The sequence below is a fragment of the Ursus arctos genome, unplaced genomic scaffold (genome assembly GCF_023065955.2).
Source record: "Ursus arctos isolate Adak ecotype North America unplaced genomic scaffold, UrsArc2.0 scaffold_22, whole genome shotgun sequence".
Classification (NCBI taxonomy): Eukaryota; Metazoa; Chordata; class Mammalia; order Carnivora; family Ursidae; genus Ursus; species Ursus arctos.
The window spans coordinates 28,057,585-28,080,819 of record NW_026622897.1 but is presented as its reverse complement, the minus strand read 5'-3'; the positions used below and the strand labels follow the sequence as shown (position 1 = coordinate 28,080,819).

At 47.6% G+C, this 23,235-nt stretch overlaps 1 protein-coding gene across 1 annotated transcript; it reads right to left on the bottom strand.

Annotated features, from left to right (window-relative positions):
• Window positions 1-329: 329 nt before the first annotated feature.
• On the bottom strand, window positions 330-23,231 carry VPS26B (VPS26 retromer complex component B). The gene is made up of 6 exons (XM_044386520.3): window positions 22,501-23,231; window positions 13,443-13,599; window positions 7,678-7,842; window positions 4,752-4,927; window positions 3,014-3,156; window positions 330-2,635 (listed from the first exon to the last, which is right to left on the bottom strand). The coding sequence occupies exons 1-6, from the start codon at window positions 22,721-22,723 to the stop codon at window positions 2,489-2,491; spliced, it is 1,011 nt and encodes a 336-aa protein (XP_044242455.1). The 5' UTR covers window positions 22,724-23,231; the 3' UTR covers window positions 330-2,488.
• Window positions 23,232-23,235: the final 4 nt, after the last annotated feature.

Sequence of the window (23,235 nt, the reverse complement as noted above, 5' to 3'; positions counted from 1 at the left end):
AAATACCAGGGTGCACGGTTCAGTCTGTTACCACCTACTGAAACGAACTTCCGTCTTTCTACACCGGCCTTCTGCACCTGCCCCTGAAGTCATCTGCGCCCCACAGGAGTGTGAACCATTAGCAGTTTTGGCACAGCTTGCCAGATGAGGGTACAACTGGAATTCCTTTCTCAGCATGTGCTTGTCTAAAACAGGTGTTAATAAAACATCACTGTTCGCCAGGGGCTGAGGCCATGGTGAGGGCAGGCCTTGTGCTGGATCAGGGTGGTTGTTTTTTCTCCCCTTGGGTGTGAGTGGGACAGTGTAAGACAAGAAACCACAGACCCTGGTGGACCATGGGCACAATGCCTCCAAGCCACAGGGGCTTCCTTTAATCAGAGAGACAACTGAAACAAGTGTTCTTTTTTTTAAAATACAGCCATTGAAAAGACGACACATTAAGAAACATGTAAACACTGCAGCTGCTTAATTATAAGTTGCACTGCTTGGTTTAGTACCTATGCACTCCCAGGTATGGGGGTAAAGGTGGGGGCAGGGCCTCCCCTTACCTCCACAGTTGCACAGACAAGGAGTGAATGGGGGCAGAGTGAGGGAAAACAAGACCTGGCTTATGCACAGCTCCTGAGAGAATAAAATCAAATTCTACCTTCTAGTTCTCCCAGAAGAAAGGTTTAAGATGTTAGGAAAGTTGGAAAATGAATTTGGGTTGTCAGTTGGGAGGCAGAGGACTTGACAGGTCCTTTCTAGTTAGAATACCAGCTATTACGGGAGGCACACCAGAGCCTAATCTCATGTTGTGGAAAAGGCAAGGAACACAGAACCTGCCTCCCCTACACACTTAAGCCCCAACCTTGATAATCCAGGGGCAACTGGGTGGGTAATCCTGATCCCATGGGATTGTCCGTTGCACCTGTACTCGGGGTCCAAGCATGGGGGGGAACCACCTTACCTTCCTTGGTTCTGCTGTCCCCAGTCAACCTCAAGTGTCATCCCAGTATCTTTTCCTCCAGTCTCAGTCCTGACCCATGAGTCCTGCCCAGTGAGAGGCTCATGACTGCACTGATTTCTGAGGAAAAGAGGAGTCTGAATTTTCCACACTAAAAGATGACACAGGAACCAACCCCTCTGCTTTCCAAATTATGGAGAACTCAGACAACCAAATATTGTACTTATTGGCCAGGGGGTCTGCTTGAAGGGAAGGGAGGCCAATAGGTCATTTCCAGATGAGGCAGAAAAGGATGTCAATACCTTTACTCCACTGGGCCCACACACAGTGCAACAGAGGGAAGTCCCCCTCTCCTTTAGCGTAACAAGAGTTTTTATGTATGTTTTTAAAACAAAAACATCAATGGTCCTAAACTCTGGTCAGTCAACTGGTGAAGACGAAGACATAATTTGGCAAGCAGAAGTATTCTGAAGTTGTGTAGCAGCCTTCTGCTGAGGCTCTGACGTCCCTCCTGAAACTCAGAGAGTGAGGGGACATGGGCGACAGTAAGACACTTCCAAGCCCCAATTCCCAGAAACTAAATGGAGAGAGAGCAAGGAGTGATGAGGATCCATTCTTAGGGAAGCAAAGAGATCAGGGCCCCTTCCCGGGATCTCTTAAAGGAAACAGATGCCCTTGTCTAGGCTTGCTATAGCACAGAGCAATACCCTAGAACCATCCAGCCCCAGGGGCTGGGGAGCACAGTCCCAGGGTGAAGGCAGACAGCTACCGCGCACAGTCACCATACTTCTTCCTCAGTGGGCCTGGCTTGGCCTCCTGGGTTCAACACCGCTGCCATCCATGCATGGTACCGACCCCAGGGTGTCTCTGTGCCCAGAATTTCTCACAGGTGAGGGGATAACAGCCAAAGGCCCTTCCGCAGGCTTCTGTTCCAGGACGTTACTGACAAGAGTCCGTAGAAGATGAAGAAGGGAGGTGCCTGGGTGCCAGCAGTGAGAGAAAGCCCAGAAAGGAGGTGGCTTGTGGAAACTTCAAAGCACCACATCCAAGACTCCCAAAGAGGCAGCTTCCTGACCTTGAGTCTCCCCCTGCCATCTAGGATAGGGCAGGGGTAGCAGAGGGGAGAATAAGATGCGACTACCCCGGGCCCCGTTGGCAGCTCAGAAATCCAGGGACATGCTCAGATCCTGTATCAGGAAGCTCAGAGACCCAGGAGCCAAGGATGCCTGCTCTCTGCTCTCCTTTAAAATGCAAGGCAGCCCCACATGGAAGGCCTCAACAGAAGGCTCTCTTCCCCAGAGAGACCAGGTTGGTACCTCTCCCTACTCCCACATCAGCTGCAGAATCTCAAGGAGACTGCCTCCCAATCCAAGCCCCTTAGGTTCTTTAGAAAAAAGAATTTAAGTCAAAACACGATTTGTTTTCAGGTTGCAAGTAACAGGTCAGTTGAGCATCACACTGTCCTCCCCCTCCCCCAGCCGCTGGTGTTTGGTAGACAGGGGTGCTGGGGTGGAAGCCCAGCCGCTTCCTGGCCCTGGGGGCCTACTGCCTGCTGTTGTTGTCAGATAGCTGGCTGGGGGTCCGCACCTCACCCAGGGAGGTTGTGCCCTCGAAGCGCTGTGAGGCGATGGCTGCCTGGTGGGACATGCTCTTCCGTACGATGTCGCCTTTCCGCCACAACACCACTTCCTGCAGAATGGGGGGGTGAGGGGCAACAGGCTACCTTGAGAGGGAGGCATGGGGGTGGGGGTTCCTAGAGACTCCAACTTTCTCCCGGGCATCTTAGCAAAACCTCCTCTGCTTCTCTCTCCCCAGTGACAGCAGTTGCCCATACCACCCCAGAGCGCCTTCTGATGTGTGGGCAGGACGGGTAGAGTGGTGGCAGGGCCTGGGCCTGAGGAAGCAGTCTCGATGTGTCAGGTGGGAGCCCTCATTCTTGCTGTGGGACTCCCTCTCAGTGAACTAACAAGTGGCACAGACACATGTAGACTCTCTCCCCCGTACCGTTCTGCTTCATCTGTCCGCTCGAGGGCCACCAGGGGTCTTGGGGAGGTGCCCGGGCCTCACCTGCTGTTTGAAGTAGCGCCGTTCCTCCTCGTCGATCAGCACCAGGTTGAGGTAATAGCGCACAGAGAACTTCTTGTTGATGTCCCGCATGGTGGGGGTGAGCTCGTAGCCCGCCAGGAAGAGCCGGATTGGGATGGACTCTCCTGTAAGGGCCAGGCAGGTATCAGAGCAAAGGGCAAAGTGACCCAACCTACCTGATACCGAGGCACTCTCTGCCCACAGCAGGGGAGAGGCCACCTGAGCATGTCATGGAACACCAAGGGAATGCTTCTGCCTGGTGGGGATTCGCATTCTGCGGCTCCATGATCTGCTGAAGCAAAAAGGTGACTCTGCACTTCCACCCCAGGTCCCGCTGCACCTTCTCTCACTGCCCTGATACACAGACCCGTGAGTCTGAACAGCATGGGATCCTACTGCTAAGCATCTTTTGATTATACGTAATGTGTCTAGTCGTTGGGTTTTCACAAGCCAAGTGTCCAACCCCAGCTAACTCATCATGTCACCCGGCAATTTCGATGCCACTTTCCTCCATCCTAGTTAGTGCATGCCCTCCAAAATACATGTCCACTCTGAGATGGATTGGCACAGTGGTACAGTGGTCTGGAAAAGAGAAAATCCTCATTCTGGCCTTAGTTCTCCATAAACCAGTTCTATGACTTCTGAGTTAGTCTATTGCTTTCTCTGGACCTTAATTTCCTCTTGTGGGAAATTGTGGAATCAGACTATGTGGTATTTCTGATCTCTTGCAGCTCTAACACCCTGCCTTTCCTAATTTAAGTGAAATGAAATTAGGGCAGTAATTCTACTGAGAAAGGCCAAACCTATAATGTAGTCTAAAGCTAAATATAAAATGCACCATTAATTATCTGCTGTTTTGTCTTATTTCTCAGAGAAAATGACAAGTGGCTCTACTTGTGCAGCTGGTGAAAAAATGGCACATTCAGAGAGTCAGGAGAGCTCAGTCCTATCCCCGCCCCCGACCCCAGACCTGGCATGGTGATGCTCAAGAATCTGCTGTCATTGTCCCCTCCTTCCACATGGAACACACACGTGGGAACAAGCTGAATAAAACCGTGGCACAACCAAGCACTTCTAAATGCAAACATAATTCTTCGTGATCAGTGGCTGCGGAGCCAGGGGAACATAAAGATTGCTACTCCCAAATAATCACGGATTCCCCAACTAACAAAGCTTTCGGCTCCATTCATTCCAGAGGTAATGTCAGCTGTGGGGGTGGGCAGTGCGGTACTGTTTTCTGTCCCCTTCCCAGTGCTGTCTGTGCACCTGGTAGTACCACCCAGAGTATCTACACTTGGTGAATGAATTCGGAGAATGAATCATTTGGCTAGAGCTAGAACTAAGGAACACAAATGATTATTCTGCGCTAATCTCTTGCTCCCTAGCAGCAAAAACGCCAAAAGTAGTAAAACGTTCAAACTGTATCTGCTAAGCCAGTATTTTCCAAGCTTTTGTTATTTTAAGAGGTGTGAGCTCAGTATGTAGACGAGGCCAACGTGGAGCTTTTCTGGGTGAAGGTGGGGAAGGAGCTTGGAGTTCCACATACCCAGCCCTCCTTTTCCTCTTTACCGGGATCCACAGTGAACGATTAGAGATGAGAAATTATAGGTGACTAGGAAATCTTACTTTAGCTGTATAATCCCTTGGGCCCCTCCAAAACTCTGTGCGGGACCTGGGGGCACGGGTGAGGCAGCTGTGGGCTGGGTGCCAGGATGCTCACCTCTCACGGGCGCCCCATCCATGATCTCATACTTGGCTATCGTGTCGTTCTCGTGGTACACATTGGGGCCTGTGCCTGTCGTTTCCCGCTTGATGATATCTATCTCCATGTGCTTGATTTTGATTCTCACCAAGAGGAAGTAGATCTTTCCTACAATGACATCTTTCAAGTGGTATCTGGGGAAGAGAAAATAAGATGTGAATACGGCAGCCAAACTTTGCACATTTCCAGATCTCCTGGGTTTCTGGGGAGCAGACGCCACCAAGCAGGTTGGTTGAAGATGGGAATCACAGTGCACACGCACCCACGTTCTTACCACAACTGCCCTTGCAGAATGATTTCCCAATATGTTCTTTATTGGAATCATAGTAACTTCTGTTCCATTTTTCCATATACAACTCAAAGGACATTCCTCTTGCATGTTACATCACCCACCCTGTGCTCGCCCATCTCATCTATCTCCTCAGCACTTTAATTTCTTTTATACCTTTTGTTCGTGTTGTTTTAGATGTCCCAATGTGTGGGAAGCCAGCCCCACAAAGGTAGGAACCAGGTCTCGCTCTGAGCTCACAAAATGTCTTTTGGCAACTGGGCCTCAATCGTCTGCAGCAAACAGTTCTGTCTGCTAGACGTGACAGTCCAGGCAGGAGCGGCAGAGCAAGATGCACGCGTTATGCTCCACCAGCACCTTGTCTCTGGGCCCTGCTCACATGGCTTGTGCTCTGTGAGCTCTTATGAATTTGGCCATGCTGCATAACGCTTTCTGACCTTTCCAGAATTTCTCTTCGAGTCAGTCTGGAATACCAGTGGTCTGCGTGTGCATAGGCCTGTAACAGGCTTACAGGAAGAGAGGAAAATCTTCAAACCTGAAGCTCAGAATCATGGGACAGGAGTGTTGGCAGGAACTTTAGAATTTAACCTCCTTATATTACAGGTGAAGAAAAGGAAGTTCAAAGAAGATAAATACTTGAACAAGGATTTAAGTAGGGGACAGACACAGGATGTGAACTCTGATGCCTAATTCCTAGGCTTGTGTTCTCCCCACTATTTCATGTTGCCTTTCTGCTTACAGTCTAACTGGGCAGACATTCTTAGCAGATAATCTAAGAACACTTACAAAATCAGAATGGAGGCTGTTTGCAGCATTTGAGAAGGAATGCTAAGAGAGCACAGATTCTAGGGGTTTTTAAACTTTGATAAACGGAACATTCTTTATTCTAAATGAAATCCTATGCAGAAGCATTAATACTTGAGAAACTCCTGTGGAGGGCCTAGAACCCTGGACCCCACTCTTCTTTCACTTCATCCTTTCTGTATGTGTTTGAAACCTACTAACCTGTCTCCACTTTTCAGAGGAGAAACCCAAGGTCAAACATGTTAGTACCTGCTAATCTTACTCCAAGGCCAATCCTTACTGGCAGAATGGGACTATATGATAGAGACAGTGTGTCCTTACACAGCAGCCTGCTCCGAAAAGGCAGGACAGGTCGGAACATCCAGTTCCTGGGGTCATGGGGTGGGCTCTCTAAAGAGCCCTTCACATACCACACTTGGTCTTGAACATCTGGCTGACTGACAGCTATTCTGAGCTCCTCCTACAAGGCAGCACTCCCTGCCAGCCACCCCTTCTACCAGGTAGCTGGAGAGCTGGTGGGCAGGCACTTTTGGTGGCTCCTTTCCAGAAGGCCCACAGAGCTCTGAGGCTGTGAGGAGAATGCGGAAGAAGGCTGTTTCCTTATGTGTCCTTGCCTGGCCCAGCTCAACCTCCCTCCCAGCTCGCCCCACTCCATTCCACAGGTGGGGCCATGTCAAGCAGGGCCCGTTCTGCGTCACGAGTAGTTCCAGGCCAGGGGCAGGGGAAAAAACAGGCCTTTCCCTCACCCCTGTTCTAGGAAGCACGTATGTTGCTAGTTTTTTTTTTAAAAAGCCCTATTCCTAACCCCTACTATCTGACCCCCTGGATAAGAGTGGGTCTGATATGAGGGTCTCCCCAGTAAGAACCCTAGAGACTCTAATTTCTTTTTTCAGCTCTCTGTGAATAGAATACACTTTTACTTTTGCATATCTGATTTTCAAACATTTTCAGGAATGTATTATACTGAAAAGAAAGATGCTTGTGGTATACTTTTGAAGTGTCAGTAAGTTTCATGATTTACAAGCACTTAAATATTTATTTTTTTTTTAAGATTTTTAATTTATTTGAGAGGGAGAGAGAAAGTGCAAGCAGGGGGAGGGACGGGGGAGAAGGAGAAGCAGGCTCCCCGCGGAGCAAGGAGCCCAATGCAGGGCTCGATCCCAGGACCTTGGGATCATGACCTGAGCTGAAGGCAGATGCTTAACCAACTGAGCCGCCCAGGGGCCCCGCACTTAAATATTTTCATGTTTGGACAACAAACAGTTTAAAACATACACAGCTTCCCAACTTGCCAGTCAAAATTATTTAAAGACCCTCATAAAAAGGCACCAGGTGTTCTTTGCTATATAATTCATTTAAGTTCAGGAGGAAGCAGTGAACTATGGCCGTTGTGTGGTTTCTTCACATTGATTTCTAGACACATACTGTATATAGGATACAAATGCTAACAGGAATTGTATTCTGAGATTATTTTCGTCAGTAGAAGGAAAGAGCTGTATCTACATCCAAAATAACCTTAAAGTTAGTTTGGATTGACCTTGAAAGACAATGTAGGATATTTAACTTAAATGTACCTTCTTAATTTCCGTTTAGTTTAAGTAAAATGAAGTTGAATTTCCTGGTCCACCTTTCAGCAGCCTGGCACATATATTCACAGTGCCAGGTCAGTGGCCTCCCCTACAGCACTACGAGCCACCGTGGCCAGGGCTCTGCCACTTGTATTCTCATCAGGTCCTATCTTACCTACCTCCCTCAATAATTCTCCACGACGGTGGGGCCCTGGATACTTACTTGGACTTATTATACTCAAACTCGATGTGCAGGCAGTCCTCGATCCCAACCTCCATCTTGATGGAGGAGTTCAGCTCTGGGTACGTGCTGAGCGTGTGGACTACAATGTCCATCTCTTTGACGACATCATTGAGGCGGCGGCTGATGGTAGCCCGAAGGAAATACCTGTAGGAGACAGATGTGTCGTGAAGGAACACTCCCGGTCTCCACATGCTGCCTCGATCCATGCACCAGGCAGACTGGAGACAAGCTCTTATGGTGGTTAACTTTTGGGGCTTTGTCTTCCTTCGAGAATTTACCTCTGCGGAGCCTCCTCCCAGGAAGAAATGAACACATGCACTTAAGCACAGAATTTGCAATTACAGTTGCAGGGAGTTCAAAGACCTTTCCCCCAAATGCCTGTCCGAGCCCAGCCTCTCGGCTCAGAGCGTTGCCCTAAATATAAGTGATTTCTCTGCTCTATACTCCCACAGCAAGTTATCCTAACGCCACTGCCTACCGTGTATTTGTGTGCGGGCTTTTCTTCAACTAACTCCTGGGTCTTCAGGCACAGGCATCTGTCTTACACTCTTATATTTGCACGCCTGTTTATTTACCAATGTTCAATCAATTTAGCATTTTCCAAGTCCCTCAAATTAAACAGGAGGGATAGGGAATGGAGAAAGTCAGTCAGCTCTTCATTTAGCAAACGTTTATTGCTAGGCATAGGACGAATGGGACGCTCACAGTCCACTGGGGAAGGTGGACCAGCTAACAGAAATACTAGAACACACGGCAAGTGCTAATTCAGGTAGAGGAATCAAGTGCTATGGGGGGAAAAAAAGGGCGCTCAGGCAGAGCAGACCTTATAAGTAAAGCAGCAGAAGTGGGAGAGGTCCTGGTTTGGACAAAGAAAGTCTCTGGCTGAACCTTGGATCCTTGGGGAGGGGTTGCTGTGGTAGAGGACAAGAGGGGAAGAAGACAGAGACACAACCGTGAAGGGCTTAGCGTGCCAAGCCTGACCCTCCAGTCAGCTGCTCGAGCACGGCCAATCTCCAGCATCCTGTCCCTTGACTTACTCTGCTAATTCCCAGTGAATGGAGAAACACCCCCTTAATGATATTTTCTTCTAAACAAACTCAGATAATCTGCATCACCTGTCAGCTGTTCCTGGAGAAAGCTGCTAACCAGATCAGTGACACATTTGGCTCCTCTCCTCTGTGTGGCCCTGACTGATGCTTGGCAATCCTTTTATTCATCTCAGTAACTTCTGCCACATTCTCCAAGGTACTTATTTGTTCCTAACCCTTTTCTACTTGCTCAGGCTCTCAAGCCTCCTCTCCCAACTCTCTGTAGAAGACACAGCTTTCATTCCACTAAGAGGAAGACCTTCCAAGTCAAGATTTATAATTCTCTCCCTTCTCTGCTTGTGCTGTTTCTTACTTTGGTCCTAAATGTGCGTCTGTATCCTTGCCCACCCTTTCCTCCTTCCAACAGTACCTCTGTCTCTCAAGAGAGACCCTTTTCCTCCTCCATCTGGCAGAATGACTTCCAATCTGGGTGCACATTACAAGCGCCCTCGGGGGAGGTGCTTCCAAAATCCAGATACCCAGGCAGAGCTGACATTTAACTGCTCTGCAGAGGCACACAGGCGTCAACATTTTTCAAACCTCCCAAGTGATTCTAATATGGGAGCTGTGGTGGAGAACTACTGCCTGGCATTCTTGAGCCTTCGAGTTTCCCAATTTCCTCAGTATATCGAATCCCTCTCCAATAAAGGCTTCCTCCTTTGAGTTTTATATAAAGGCCCAAACTCCTCAATCCCCAAAACACTCTCCAGGCCTTGCACTCCTGACCGTTCGTCAGGGACAGTGGTCATGGAGGGGTTCTCTTCTAACTACTGCAGCTTCTTCCCTGTTGCCAAACCCAGCAGCCTGCCTTTTCAGCTTCGGTTTCAACACTGGACAGTAAAACGTTTCCTCCTCGTCCTTGAAATGCTCTTCCCAAGGTTCCACAGGAGGGCTTTACCTGCTTCACCTCCCCTCCCACCCCCACCTTCCTATCCCTCTCATAGGTCCTGCCTGGGCTTTTCTCTCCCTCAGCTCTCCTCCTTGAAAAATGTACCAGTTTTTACCTCTGAAAAGAAGACTCCCAACAGTGCATTTCTCTGTCCTGAGTGCCAGGCTTGCATTTCCGATTGTCTAGTGAACTTTTGTACCTCTCTATTTTGCCAGTGCCTTAGACTTTAAAATCGGATGAATCATCTTCACTACAAACCATCCCTTCTTCCTGATAGCCATCTGTCTGCATCTACATTCACTGGTCAGTTCTGTTGCTGTCCGTTAAATTCCTTGTTTGCTGCCCACTCCCGCTGTGTCCACTAAGGTAAGACACTCATGACCTCATGCTAGCCTTCCAACAATTTTGTCTCTGCGCTCACCCATTCATCAAATAGGACATGTTTTGGGGGTTTTTTACATTTTTTTTTAAGATTTTATTTATTTATTTGACAGAGAGAGAGACAGCCAGTGAGAGAGGGAACACAAGCAGGGGGAGTGGGAGAGGAAGAAGCAGGCTCCCAGTGGAGCAGGGAGCCCAATGCGGGGCTTGATCCCAGGACCCCGGGGTCACGCCCTGAGCTGAAGGCAGACGCTTAACAACTGAGCCACCCAGGCGCCCCAGGACATGCTGACTTTATAGGAACCATCCAAAAGAACCACTCCCCCACCTGAAAACAAAAGAAATAGTGATCTCTTCATGTTTCCCCTCGGCCTAAGCAGTAAGATACAAGCCCTCCATCTGGAATTGACATCTACAAGCTGCTCTTAACGAATTTTCCCTTCTTGACCTCCTCACTTTCTCAACATGAGTCCTAATGTCTTCATCTAATTGAACAGCAACACCTTTTTCTTTTTTATTCATTAATTTATTTTGTGGTAAAACACAGAAGGAGTTCAGAGTATACCACCCCAAAATATGCCACTTTGGCATAACAATTATATCGAACTGAAAGCAACTGACGAGAAGCAGACACAGGAAAACTCTCTGCCCTCCCCACTCTACCAGGGAAGAGCAGGACATTCTTAATCACCAGAGACAACTGCCACCAGCCCAGAGGCTGCACTAGAGAAATCCACCTAACAAATCTTGCTAAAAGGATTCTTACCTTCCATTTGTTTCTCCCATATATTTACCTTCCCACAACTTGTTGTCCCTAGAAGCTCAAAGTCCCTTTCCTTTGTCTTGTCGCTTCTCTGTAAAATTATCATTCTTCTGTTAAGATGCTTACATAAGCTCCAAGTCCCAACCACCCCTTTGTGTTACCAATCCCTGAGTTCCATGTGTATGCACAACACACATGTGAATCAACTGGCCTGCCTTTCTCTTGCTAGCCTGTCTTCAGTCGGATTTGCAGGGCCTCAGCCAATGAACCTAAGATGGATAGAGGAAAAGGGTTTTCTCCTCCAACATATACAACAAAATTTAACATTTTAATTATTTTTAAGTATCCAGTTCAGGGGCATTAAGTACATTCACAATGTTGTGAAATGATATAGTATTTGTCTTTTCATGACTGGCTAATTTCACTTAGCACAACGCTTTCAGTGTTCATCCATGTTGTAGCATATGACAGGACTTCCTTCCTTTTTAAAGGCTGAATAATATCCCACTGTACGTATATACCACATTTTGTTTACCCATTCATCTGCTGATGGAACTCAGGTTGGTCCACCTTTTGGCTGCTGTGAACAAGAAGCTATGAGTATGGGTGTACGTGTCTGTGTTTGAATCCTTGCTTTCACTTCTTCTGGGTATGTACCCAAAAGCAGAATTCCTGGATCATACAGTAATTCTATTTTTAATATTCCGAGGAACCACCGCACTCTTTTCAACACCTTTCTCTCTGATTTAGAAACATTTAGGAGGGGCGCCTGGGTGGCACAGCGGTTAAGCGTCTGCCTTCGGCTCAAGGCGTGATCCCGACGTGATGGGATCGAGCCCCACATCGGGCTCCTCCGCTATGAGCCTGCTTCTTCCTCTCCCACTCCCCCTACTTGTGTTCCCTCTCTTGCTGGCTGTCTCTATCTCTGTCGAATAAATAAATAAAATCTTTCAAAAAAAAATAAAATAAAATAAAATAAAAAAATAAAAACATTTAGGAGCAATCCACTGTAAAAAATAAAATTAAATAGGGGTGCCTGGGTAGCTCAGTTGCTTAAGCGGCTGCCTTCGGCTCAGGTCATGATCCCAGGGTCCTGGGTTGGAGCCCCACATCAGGCTCCCTGATCAGCGGAGAGCCTGCTACTCCCTCTCCCTCTGCCTGCCGCTCTGCCTACTTGTGCTCTCTGTCTCTGTCAAATAAATAAATAAAATTTCTCAAAAAAATGAAATTAAATAAAATTAAATAATAATAAATCCCACAGCCAAGCTTTGTGACAACTAGATAATCCTTATGGTTGTGAAGGTTTTTCTGAGTGCAATGTCTCTAGTTTGAGTAATGTCAATGATTAGACCTCTCTGCAAAGACTGAAAAAGAAGAGCATACGATCAGTCTTCTGATGGAAGAGGGGAGACCCGGGAGAGAAGAGAAGGGGAGGGAAGGTCTTGCTGTAGTCCGCACCACCAGGCCTTAAGATGATGAAGACGAGCTGATCATATGAGATAGCATCAAGGGTTGGAACCAGGTGTCTTGAGTAACAGAGGAAGTCTGCTTTATCTCAGTGACATCGCATAATCTCAGGTTACATCCAAGAGTCTAGAGCTTCTCTGGAATTTTTTTTTTTTTTTTTTTTTAAACCCCAGAGGCCCTAGAATCAGTCTCCATCCTCAGAAACTGGAACACTTTTATAAAAACAGTCCTATGTACTTAAACTGTGTTTATTAATTAAAAAAAAAAACTCATCACACTGTGTTATGTTTTACACTCCCATCACCCCAAAAGATGGAGGACTGATCTAGAACTAGAATCCAAATCTATTCTACTTTTCAAGCGAGAGAGCTGAGTGACAGAGCTCAGGCTCACACTGCTCTTGTGTGGCAGAGCTGGACTGAGGATCTGTATGTCCTGATGTGCAGTTCATGGTATGCTGGGGACAGCATGTACCAGGGTATAAAAGCTGACCGTTGAATCTTGAGGAATTTTAAAAGCCGGTTGTTAAACATAGGAATTATTTAAAATTAAATTATAAAAACTTATAATTAAGATTATATGAAAAACAAAGGAAATATATATTAAAAACTCATTGCTTCCTAATAATTTTGCTACCTTTTACAATTCTCTCTGCTTTGGGGGAAATTTACATCTAACTATGTCAAGGTGGCTACTGTACATCTCTCCCCAACTCTGTAATCAGGAACATTAGGTTGGGAGATTGCAATTGGCCATGGTGGGAATATTTACACTACAGAAACTGACAAATGCTACAAACTAGGGCTTTTCCTCCCAGAGAGCCCACTGTTAACCATTTACCAGCACACCACTGCTCTCAACTCTCTTCTTTTTTCTTTTTTTTTAAAGATTTTATTTATTTATTTGACAGAGATAGAAACAGCCAGCGAGAGAGGGAACACAAGCAGGGGGAGTGGGAGAGGAAGAAGCAGGCTCACAGCAGAGGAGCCTGATGTGGGGCTCGATCCCACAATGCCGGGATCACGCCCTGAGCCGAAGGCAGACGCCCAACCGCTGTGCCACCCAGGCGCCCCGTTTTTTCTTGATACCTATATAAAAAGCCTCAGAAATGTGAACAGTTTCAGGGGAAGGTGGGGAAACAGCAGGCACAACTTACCGTAGTTTCACATTCTGGCCTGTGTATGACTCATACGGCTTCTCCACATGGGTGAATTCAAAGTCGAAGGCCTGTGATTGGCTAATTTCTCCGGGCCGGGCCAAATCCTTCACCAGGGACACAAACTCATGGTGGTTCCCGCGGTCGTAGTACAGCTCTGGAGAGAAAGCATCAGCCTCTACTACGAGACCCCGAGCTCCACGGGGCTTAGCAAGCAGGCTTCAGGACCCCTCTTCTGACAGAACTCCCCCCAAAAAACTCCCCCTGGCCCTTGTTTTTGACTTTTTTTTTCTCCTAATCTCGGTCCTTCACTGCATTCCCCATATACTGATCTCCTTCCCTCCCCACTTTCTAAACACTTCAATTTTATACAGAGAAATCCAGTGGCACAGTAAAAACCCAACATAACCCTGCTCCAGCATATCAGGACAGTATCTTAGTGAGAGATGGATGAGGGAACTGCATCAAAAGTACTACATTGCTTTAAAAACATTTCTAAAAATATTTCTAACTTTTGAACGCATGTTCATAGTTCTTTAATCATATCATCCTTATAATAACCTTCTGAAGTAGCTAAGACAGTCCTTTTCACTCATTTAACAGAAAGAAACTGAGGCATAGCATGGTCAAATGATTGGCTTAGAGACTCATTGTTGGCTGCAGAGCTGAGATTAGAACAGATTTCCTGCTAGAATGAATCTCTTTCTATGACCTGGTACAAAGGGAGTAATAACATTACACTTTGTAAGGTTCTGTAAGAATTAGAGGACGTAATGCAGGTAAAGTACTCAGAATAGTACCCAGGCGATAGCAAATACTCAAAACATATTAGCTGCTAGCTGTTATGATTCCTAAAAGAGGAATCCACATGGCCAATCTGATGCAGAAGTTTTAGTGTTATTCCCTCCATCTAAATAAGGGGGGGGGGGTCCTTAACTTCAATGAGCACCAAAATCAGTTGGCGGGTTTGTTAAAACCAGATTGCTCAGCCCTGCCCCTAGTGTCTGGGGTGAGGCCTGAGAATCTGCATTTCTAATAAGCTCCCAGGGGATGCTAGTCCTGCTGGTCCAGGGACCACACTTTGAGAGGCATTGCTCTAAATTCATCCTTCTCTGGAAATAGCTCTGGATTTCGAATCTTAATTATAAGTTCATGCCATCAATTTATCCTCTATTATTATGCCTATTTGTACTCTGCTATTTAAGTGTTAACTTTTCTAAATGCATGGTCTTTAGAGATAAGGCCTAGTTCCTGGCACCCCCTCAGTACCTGGCTGTGCACAGGGGACACTTAATACTGACTGTGAGTATACATGGCCACATTACAGTCAAGGTACCACTTCGGGGGCATTTCTGGGCTCCAGTCCTATGTGAGGCTACAACATTTGACAGGGTAGATCAACAGGGGAAATAAATCTGGTAGAGTGCATTCAGTACTACTGCTGTTGGCTGCTTGGGGACAAAGAAACGGGTCCACAGAGAGGAGTGTCCGGGACAACAGCCTACTAGGCCAGTTCCCACATCTCCAGAGCACAGCAGGCGATCTCTCTCAGGGACAACCTGAGCATTAGGGCAGTGGGGCAGAGCTGCATTTGCGTGGATCCGCCTCAGACAGCACAAGGTCTGAGCCCTGATTAGGACTGCAGCTTCAGGCCCAAGAAATGCAGTATCCAGCCCTGCCCCAGGGGAGAACCATGCCCAGAAAGAGAAAATAGTTTCAAGTAGTGCTTTCAGTCTGAGCGCAAAATCAACCCTTGTTGCCCTAGAAGCTGGTCCTGACAAGCCTAGTCCATAGGGAGCCTTTTTCGCCCCAGACAGGGAAGCATTCTAAAGCAGAGTGGGCTCTGTCCTAAGATTCCTCCAACTCAGGAAGGTGGCATTAGTATGGTTTAATCCCAAACTAGTGCTGCCGCTTCTGTGTGAATTTACATTGTGATTACAGTTTGTTGCTGATTTCCTATATAGTTACACTTTGATCCACTTTATATTACAAACAACCACCTTCTCTTCCAAATACTAAATGGAATCAGTAGCAGGCAGCATTCTGGGTAGTGAGTAATGATCTACAAAGTTGCTAAATGGGAGACCACACTTACAACCCACAGGGGGAGAAGGACAGGGAAAGGTGAGCAATCCATTGCTTCTATTTTAAAATCCAGTAATTGTGTCCCCCAATAAATGTAAGGAAGTGCAGTGATCAGGTAGGAACAGAACCACTGTGACAAGGGCTCCTTCACTTACTCTCACCGATCCATTGTTACATAAGTCCTTGTTGATGGTCCTGATACCTACGTGGGAAATAACCCCCTAAGCAGTGGACCTGGTGTCTTAGCTCCCAAGCACTGGGTTCTGGCCATAGTTTCAGGGGACAGAAGCAGGTAGAGCAGAGCCCCAACGACCATGAACTTTGAATGAGAAATCCGAGTTGAGAAAAAGATGGAAAGAGAAGGACAGAAAAATACACAACTGTGATCACACATACCAAAGTCAACATGAGAAACAAAACAGAGAAGTACCCAAGAGCGCTCAGAGAGCAGACTGCCAGCATCTAAGAATCCTACCAATGTTTTGCCTGACCCAGCAGGGGCACCTGGCTGTGGCCATCTTTGGCAGGAGAGGTCCTTCCCTGCATAGCGTCACGTTCTCCCTAGTGCTTTTCCTCCTGGACACATGCTAATACCAGCTCCTGCATTAAATGTCACAGAAGAGTGGCAGTGTGTAGTCTGAGTGGAGCTGGACTGGGCTTTTTAATGTATAATTTATAAGCCATTTGCAATGCTCTTGCAAACACTGTGGTGCAAAGGGGCAGAAATAGCAGCCATACTTTGCTATTTGCCAGAAAGTTTGGTTTCCTCTTACATAAATTAGAACAGAAACTACAAGGCTGTTTCAGCAAGAGGCTGTGCCATCAAGAGGCTATAAATTGCCTGTATTCTATCCCAAAGATGCAGTGACAAGTCATCCCTGGTTCTCCCCAACCTCAAAAGCCCTCAGTAACCAGGCATCTCAAGTTAGAAGTAGGAACTGACCATGTTTTTTGTTAAGGTAACTTCCCTGTCTTGAGCCTCTTTCTTGATTCCAACAGGAGGAAGTGACTTTTGTAGTCAGGATGTTTTCATGATGAAACTTGCCACCAACGGCTGAGGGGTGAATTTGCCACTTTGGAAGGAAATTGAGCCAGCTTTGCATCACAGGGTCATTGTTAAAGACAGCCTGAGACCTGCTACTGGGCCGGGACCATGTTTGGTCCAAGCTTCATGCAGGTCTTAGAAGAAACATTAAGTCAGCAAGGGCAAAAAGACCTCCAAAGAGCCCCGTCCTGATTTTCCCAGCCACTATCTGCTGACTGGCAACCCAGTCGAGATTCAGGCTGGCCACATCCACTGAGATCTCCAGGACCCCGGTACACTTGCTAGAGCAGTAACACCCCTGGGCTGCCCATCCCCAGCAAGATGCAGCAACAACTCACTAATAGGCCAGAATCGATCCATTTAATCTCAATGTGCCTTATACTTAGCTTTTCAAGGGTTAATGAAATAAAATACAGAAAGCCTCCGGAGTTTTCAGAAGTACAGGCTTGGGGTGCCTGGGTGGCTCAGTTAGTTAAGCATCTGCCTTCGGCTTAGGTCATGATCTCAGGGTCCTGGGATCAAGTCCTGCATCAGGCTCCCTGCTCAGTGGGGAGTCTGCTTCTCCCTCTCCCTCTGCCTATCCCCCCAGCTTGTACTTTCTCTCTCTTGTTCACTCTCTCTCTCAAATAAATAAATAAAATCTTTAGAAGTACAGGCTTGACTGGTACTGACAGGTTCAGATCCATTCAGCGGCATTACTTTTTTTTAAAGATATTATTCATTCATTTGAGAGAGAGAGAGCACAAGTGGCAGTGGGGGGTGGGGGGCAGGAGCAGAGGGAGAGGAGGAAGCAGACTCCCAGCTGGGCAGGAAGCCCTGGACATGGGGCCGGATCCTAGGATCCCAAGATCATGACCTGAGCGGAAGGCAGATGCTTACCTGAGTGAGCCACCCACGCGCCCCCAGTGGCATTACTTTTAAAAACTTTTTAAAAAATCCAGATATTACCTATTTGGTTTTGGAGGAGAGGGATATTCATATCTGCCCTCCTTTGTAAGTCTGACCTTCTAATTACCTTGGTTTATTTCATTAGTCTCCAAAATGGCCCAGCTTTGCCTTATATCTTGCATTACGGTTCCCCAAATGAGTCCATTTAAAAAATGGTCTCTTCTAACAATTAAACAATTTCCCTCCATGCTTCTTATATACCACATTGCATTTTTTCTAAAATGTGGGCCATCCCATACTAGAGTGACACATTTGTTGCTTTATTACAACAGACCAAGTCATTGGAAAAAGCATACTAGGTGAAGGAAGAAACCCAATGTGGCTCAAAAACTTACTGAGGGTAAGAGAAAACATATACAACACAGGTGAATCAACAGGACCTTCTTATACTCTCAGGGGGTAACATTCAAACTGCAACATCCAAGTAGTTGGGGTAGAACTGAGTGAATCACAGGTCTGATGACTCGTATTTTCTCGCAGACAGGGAGGAATCAGCCTCAACTTGGCCTAAGAAAGCATGATTAAAGAAATGTGCAACAGCGAGTGAGCCTACCTCAGCTTTAACGTTTCTGTGCCCTAGTTCCCTCTGGGAAGAGGCTGTGCCCAGGTGCCTGCTGGCGGGTGAGTCATCTTAGCTCTCAGTGGCCTCGAGTAAGGGCCACACCTAGCTGACCAATGCCTCTGCCACAAGGGCCAGCAGGACGCCCTCCCTCTTCACAGGAAGTAGCAAAGCCAACCTGCACTCCCCCTTTCCTTCATTCAGGTAACTCTGGTTCATCTAGGAGGAGTTGAGAAAAAAAAATCCAGAGAACATCTTCTGCAAATTCCTAGATCTGACCACGTATCCAGTTAGCAAATATTTATTGAGTACCTACTTTGTGTTAGCCACTGAGACTAGAGATTAGCCACCACATTGATGATGGACTGAAGGCAGTCCCCGGTTTTCAGGGACTCAGAATTTAGTGAGGAAGGCAGACTAGGAAAAAAAAAAAAAAGTCACAAGTTTGTCATACCCTGTTGGAAAAGAGGTACTAATGAGGCCTTGTGGAAGAACAGTGGAAGAAGGGCTTAAGTCAGCCTGGGGAGCTTGGGGAAGGCTGTTACGGATATCATGTGTGCTGGGCGCTTTAAGCATGGGTAAGAGCCTGAGTGGAAGGTCATACCTTGCAGAAAGATGTCCACATGCAAAGGGAAGATGCCAAGATTCTAGAAGGAACATATTTTGAGGAAACTATAAGAGGTGAGGGTTAAGGGTGAGATGAGGCTGGAGAGAAAGGCAGGGCTACTCAGGAAGGAGCCGGGTACACTTTTGCCCTTTAACCAATAAGAAGCTGGTGAGCAGAATTTTAAGGAGGGGACTGACAATGTCCAAACTGCCTTTTTGAAAGTTTCCTCTTACAGAAGATGAACTGAAAGACGAAGAAAGCAAAGGCAGGAAGGCCAGTTAGGAGGTGACCACAAAAAGAGGTAATAAAGGCAGTAGTATTGGCAAGAAGAGGAAGCACAGACTGGGGACGTATTGGAGAGCTGTTGGAGAGCCAACGGGGCATGTAGGAGGAGGCGTTAGTCTAAGATGACTTCCAGATCTTTGAGGTTGAATGGACGCAGGTGACACAGGCCACAATGGAGCAAACAGGACGAGAAGGAGGGCTAGGGCTGGAGCAGAGAAAGAAAGAGGTTTCTGCTTTGGATGTGTTTCTGAGGGACCTGTGGGGTATCCAGGTAGAGGTGCCTAGCAGGCGGTTGGAGACACAGGCATGGAACACAGGAGAGAGCTCAGGTCAGGACAAAGATAGAGGTTGGGAGTCATCAGAACACAAAAGACACAGAAGTTATGGGTCCAGATGAGATTGCCAGAGCAAGTTACAGAGAAGGAACAGGAAACAAAAGTTACCTCTGTTCCTGCCTACCTCTAAAACCAAGGCTGAAACAGCAGCTTTTCTGAGCAGGGTCTGGGTCACTATGAGGAATGAGGTCCAGAGAGGTCCAATGCAAAAGAGAGCCAAACAGTTGTCTCTGCAAGGACTTTGTGTAGAGTCCCTTTCACAGGTTTCCACTTGGGCTAACATGCCGTTCAGGAGAAGACAATGGAAAGCAATGGGGGAAAGCAGACAAGTAGACCAAAGGGAAGGCTAACCTGGTCCAAACATTCCCTATGGACTGTCTGCACAGCAATCAGGGTGACTGCAAGGCAACATGTTTCTAGTGCCTGGAAACTTCCTGATGGGTCAAGCTTAATAGGGAAAGAGAAAATGACAATAATCATTTTAACTTCCTTTTACTGAGTACCTATTATGTGTGCCAAGACCTGTGCATCACATACATTATCTCTAGTCCTCACAAGACCCTAGCAAAGACTGTGCTATTATAAACTGAGCCCTATCTAAGTCACCCTGTCTGCATGACCCTCAATCATGTACCAGGCTGTCCTTCTAATGAATACACAAGTGGGACAAATATACTTTCATCAGGAGGAAAAAGAAATTAATCATAAGGATAAGAAGGTTAATTACATAAAGAACTTGATTTTCAAGCTGTGGAACTGTTCCCCAGAAGAAAGAAAGGAAGGAGGGAAGGAAAAAAGAAACCAAATCCAAGAGACTATAGTTTTTAAGAACATTTTTGAGTTAAAATGGAATTCAATGAGGAAGGTGGACAGAGCCCAACGATATCAACTTTCTTACTCCCATACAGCAAGACCTATACTGTAACATCACGCACAGAGCCAGACCCATGAGCCTGACCAAAGTTCCACCCACTTCATTCATAGTCAAGAGTGCAATGAAGGAGAAAACCACACTACCACAACCTCGGCAAAGTTACTCACTAGCCTCGCTCTGGTGCCCTGAGATCAGTAGACTGTTGATACAGATAGACCATATTCTGCATGAAGCTATCCCTTGACAGCTCAACATTATTCTCACAAGGTGATTTTTGTTATCCCTGCCTTACAGGTGAGAGAGCTGAGACCCAGAGAGACACACAGCTTCCTCAAAGTCACAGGGTCAACAAGAACCCACAGTGCTCAGAGGCTCAGAAAGAGTTATCAATGGAAGCTAAAAGGTTGGGAGAAAACCCAGCAGGGATGATGATTCAAGGAGTCAGACAAGAAACCAGGCAGGGCAGGGACAGCAAGCAGCTCCCTAAACTTCCCTTTCACTTAGACTAGAGGGACGCTTTGACTACATTCCCCTGAACAGCTCGTTTCACATTGCGGGGGTGGGGGACACTCTGGTTATCTTCCACGGATTGAAGAGGTATCACCACCACCTGGAGTGATGGGATAAGACACAGACTAAATGTGCCTGTTTATACTTGTATTACAGAGCCAAAGAATCCATGTAATAACTTTAAAACGACTACTTGAAAATACAGATACTAAGTAGACAAGTACTTCTCGACTATCTCTTCATTATGCTTAGCATAAAATGCTTTGGATTCATCCTATTTACCCAGTGGTCCATTACTAGGGGTGACTTTACCCTCCAGGGGATATAAGGCAATATCTCAAGACATCTCTGGGGGTGCGTTTTGGGGTGCTTCTGGTATCTGGTGGGTCAAGGCCAGGTTAATATCCTGCTAAATATCCTGAGACAACAAAGAATTATCCAGGCCCCAAATGTAAACAGTACTGCTGTTAAGAAACCCTATCCAAGCTAGAGACAGGAGAGTAGAGGGTATGAAACTCTCTCTTTAACCCCTTTCCTATACATAAAAGGCAACTCAAATTCTGGATTTAAAATAGCAAAAAAGTTTCCTATATGATCAGCCAATCTTTGACCTAATTTCATTTTCTCAAATACCAGAGGCAAATACTTCAACCAAAGCACTGGCCACACAGACTCCTTTTCCCAGGATTCCTACTACCTGTGCCAGTGTTTCCTGCCCCTGTAAAACGGGAGAACAGATTCTTTGCTGAACTCTCAGGATATGAGAGAGAGTATTTAACGAGCTTTCCCAGGAAGACTGTAAGAACAGGGTCCTACGTGCAGCACGTGCTACAGGTATGAATCTTTTGCCAGAAGTTTTTTTCAGCCCACATGAGTATTTACTGTGAATCTACTCCTAACCTAATGACAAAGACCATTTATTTCAGAAGTACCTGAGAGTTTTTAAAAACACAAGACTTCAAATAGTCTTAGAATTAGAGACAACCCCACTCTGACTGCCAGCTCCCAAATCTTCTGTGTTGTTACTGCCTTTTATTGTCTAGTTTTAATTATTAATAATTATGTTTGAAGATCATTGGAACACTGAGAAATTTTGATCATTTAATTTTGGACACAGAAGGACCATTTTTTTGGTCTGTAAGGAGAAAATTAGTCAACTGAAAACTAGCATTCTATTGAGGAAGTCTCAGAAACACAGGCTAAGTAGACAGAAAGAAGACTGCAGGGCTGCTTTCTCAAAACAGGTCCAAGGGTAGGAGATCAGAGCTAAGGTGAGACAAAAGGGTGGTGAGCTCTCTCCTATATCACATGGAAAAGAAAAAGGGGATGGATGGGAGTGAACTAAGTGAGGCACAGAGGACCACCTTAACTTGGGTCTGACAGCTGTGGATGTCCAGACAATGGCAAAAGCAGTACTGGAGAAAGGTCTCCCCCTAACAAACCCACCTGCAGGCTAGGCAGGAGCATCTCACTCGGAAATCCTGGAGGCAGGAAGCAAAGCTGAGCGCATGTTGAAGGGACAACTAGGGTATCCCAGAGCAAGGTGCCCACAACAATGAGGCTGTGGGCAGGGATGCTCCCCTTCGCCCTCGGCCACCCCCACCATCCTCGCGATGCACTGTCACTTTTGGCAGGGAAGCCGGCAACGCAGGGGCAGTCGCCGGCCGGCGGGCCTCAGACTGCAGTGGACAAGGGGCTCCGAAAGGCCTCACTGGAGCTGGGCCTGGAACCACCCCGCGCCCCCACCCCCAAGTCGGCTCTCTGGCCCGGCGGAGGCGGCCGGGGAGGGAGGCCCGGGGTGCCCACTCACCGATCTGCCCGATGAACTCGATCTTGATGCCCTGGTGCTCCAGACGCTTGTTGGGGTTCTTGAGTGCGAGGCTCACCTTCCCGGAGACCGTCTCTCCGTCGTAGAAGAGAAAATATTTCTCCTTCTTCCCGTCCTCCGTCTTGTGCTCGGCCCGCTTCCTACTCTCCGCATCGTTCAGCAAGATTTCCACCTCCACGCTCTGCCCGAAGCCGAAGAAGCTCATCTCACCACCGGGCCGGGCCGGGCCGGTCTCGGTAGGACCGCTCCTCTCTGCGGGGTGGGGGCCCTAAGCGAAGGCCGGAGGGCTGGACGCTGGACCCAGCTCTCTGCCAGACGGGGGGCGACGGCACGACTCCCGGCTTCACGGGGAGGAGGCAGGGCCGGTTGCAGCGCCCTGGGTACCAGTGCACCGCGACTCGCCAGTCCCGGGCGAGCCCGAGCCGCCGGCGGCAGTGAGGGGCTAGGGCGGGCAATGCAACTGGAGGGGGGCAGTACAGAGCCCGAGCGTGCGTGGCCGCTACCGCCCACCGGGTGGGGTGCGGCGCTGAGAAGCACAGCGAGCCAGCCCCGGCCTCTAGCAGTGCAACGCACGGAGGTGCTTCGGCAGCTCCGGGCGGGGGTGCCGAGGGACGGCGGGGGGGCGCAGTCTCCAGCCCGGACGCGCCGGAGACGCCGCGCGCATGCGTTCGCCTCTGCCGCTGTAGCTTTCGCCACCCGGCCCCCCGGGAGATGTGC

What these genes read in the sequence shown, in the direction of transcription:
- VPS26B (XM_044386520.3), bottom strand. Translation starts at nt 22,723, where the DNA reads ATGAGCTTCTTCGGCTTCGGGCAGAGCGTGGAGGTGGAAATCTTGCTG. An exon ending in CGAGTTCATCGGGCAGATCG is followed by an intron (nt 13,600 to 22,500) that starts GTGAGTGGGCAC and finishes CTTTCTCTCCAG; the next exon opens with AGCTGTACTACGACCGCGGG. An exon ending in GGATGGGGCGCCCGTGAGAG is followed by an intron (nt 3,157 to 4,751) that starts GTGAGCATCCTG and finishes TGGCCCTTACAG; the next exon opens with GAGAGTCCATCCCAATCCGG.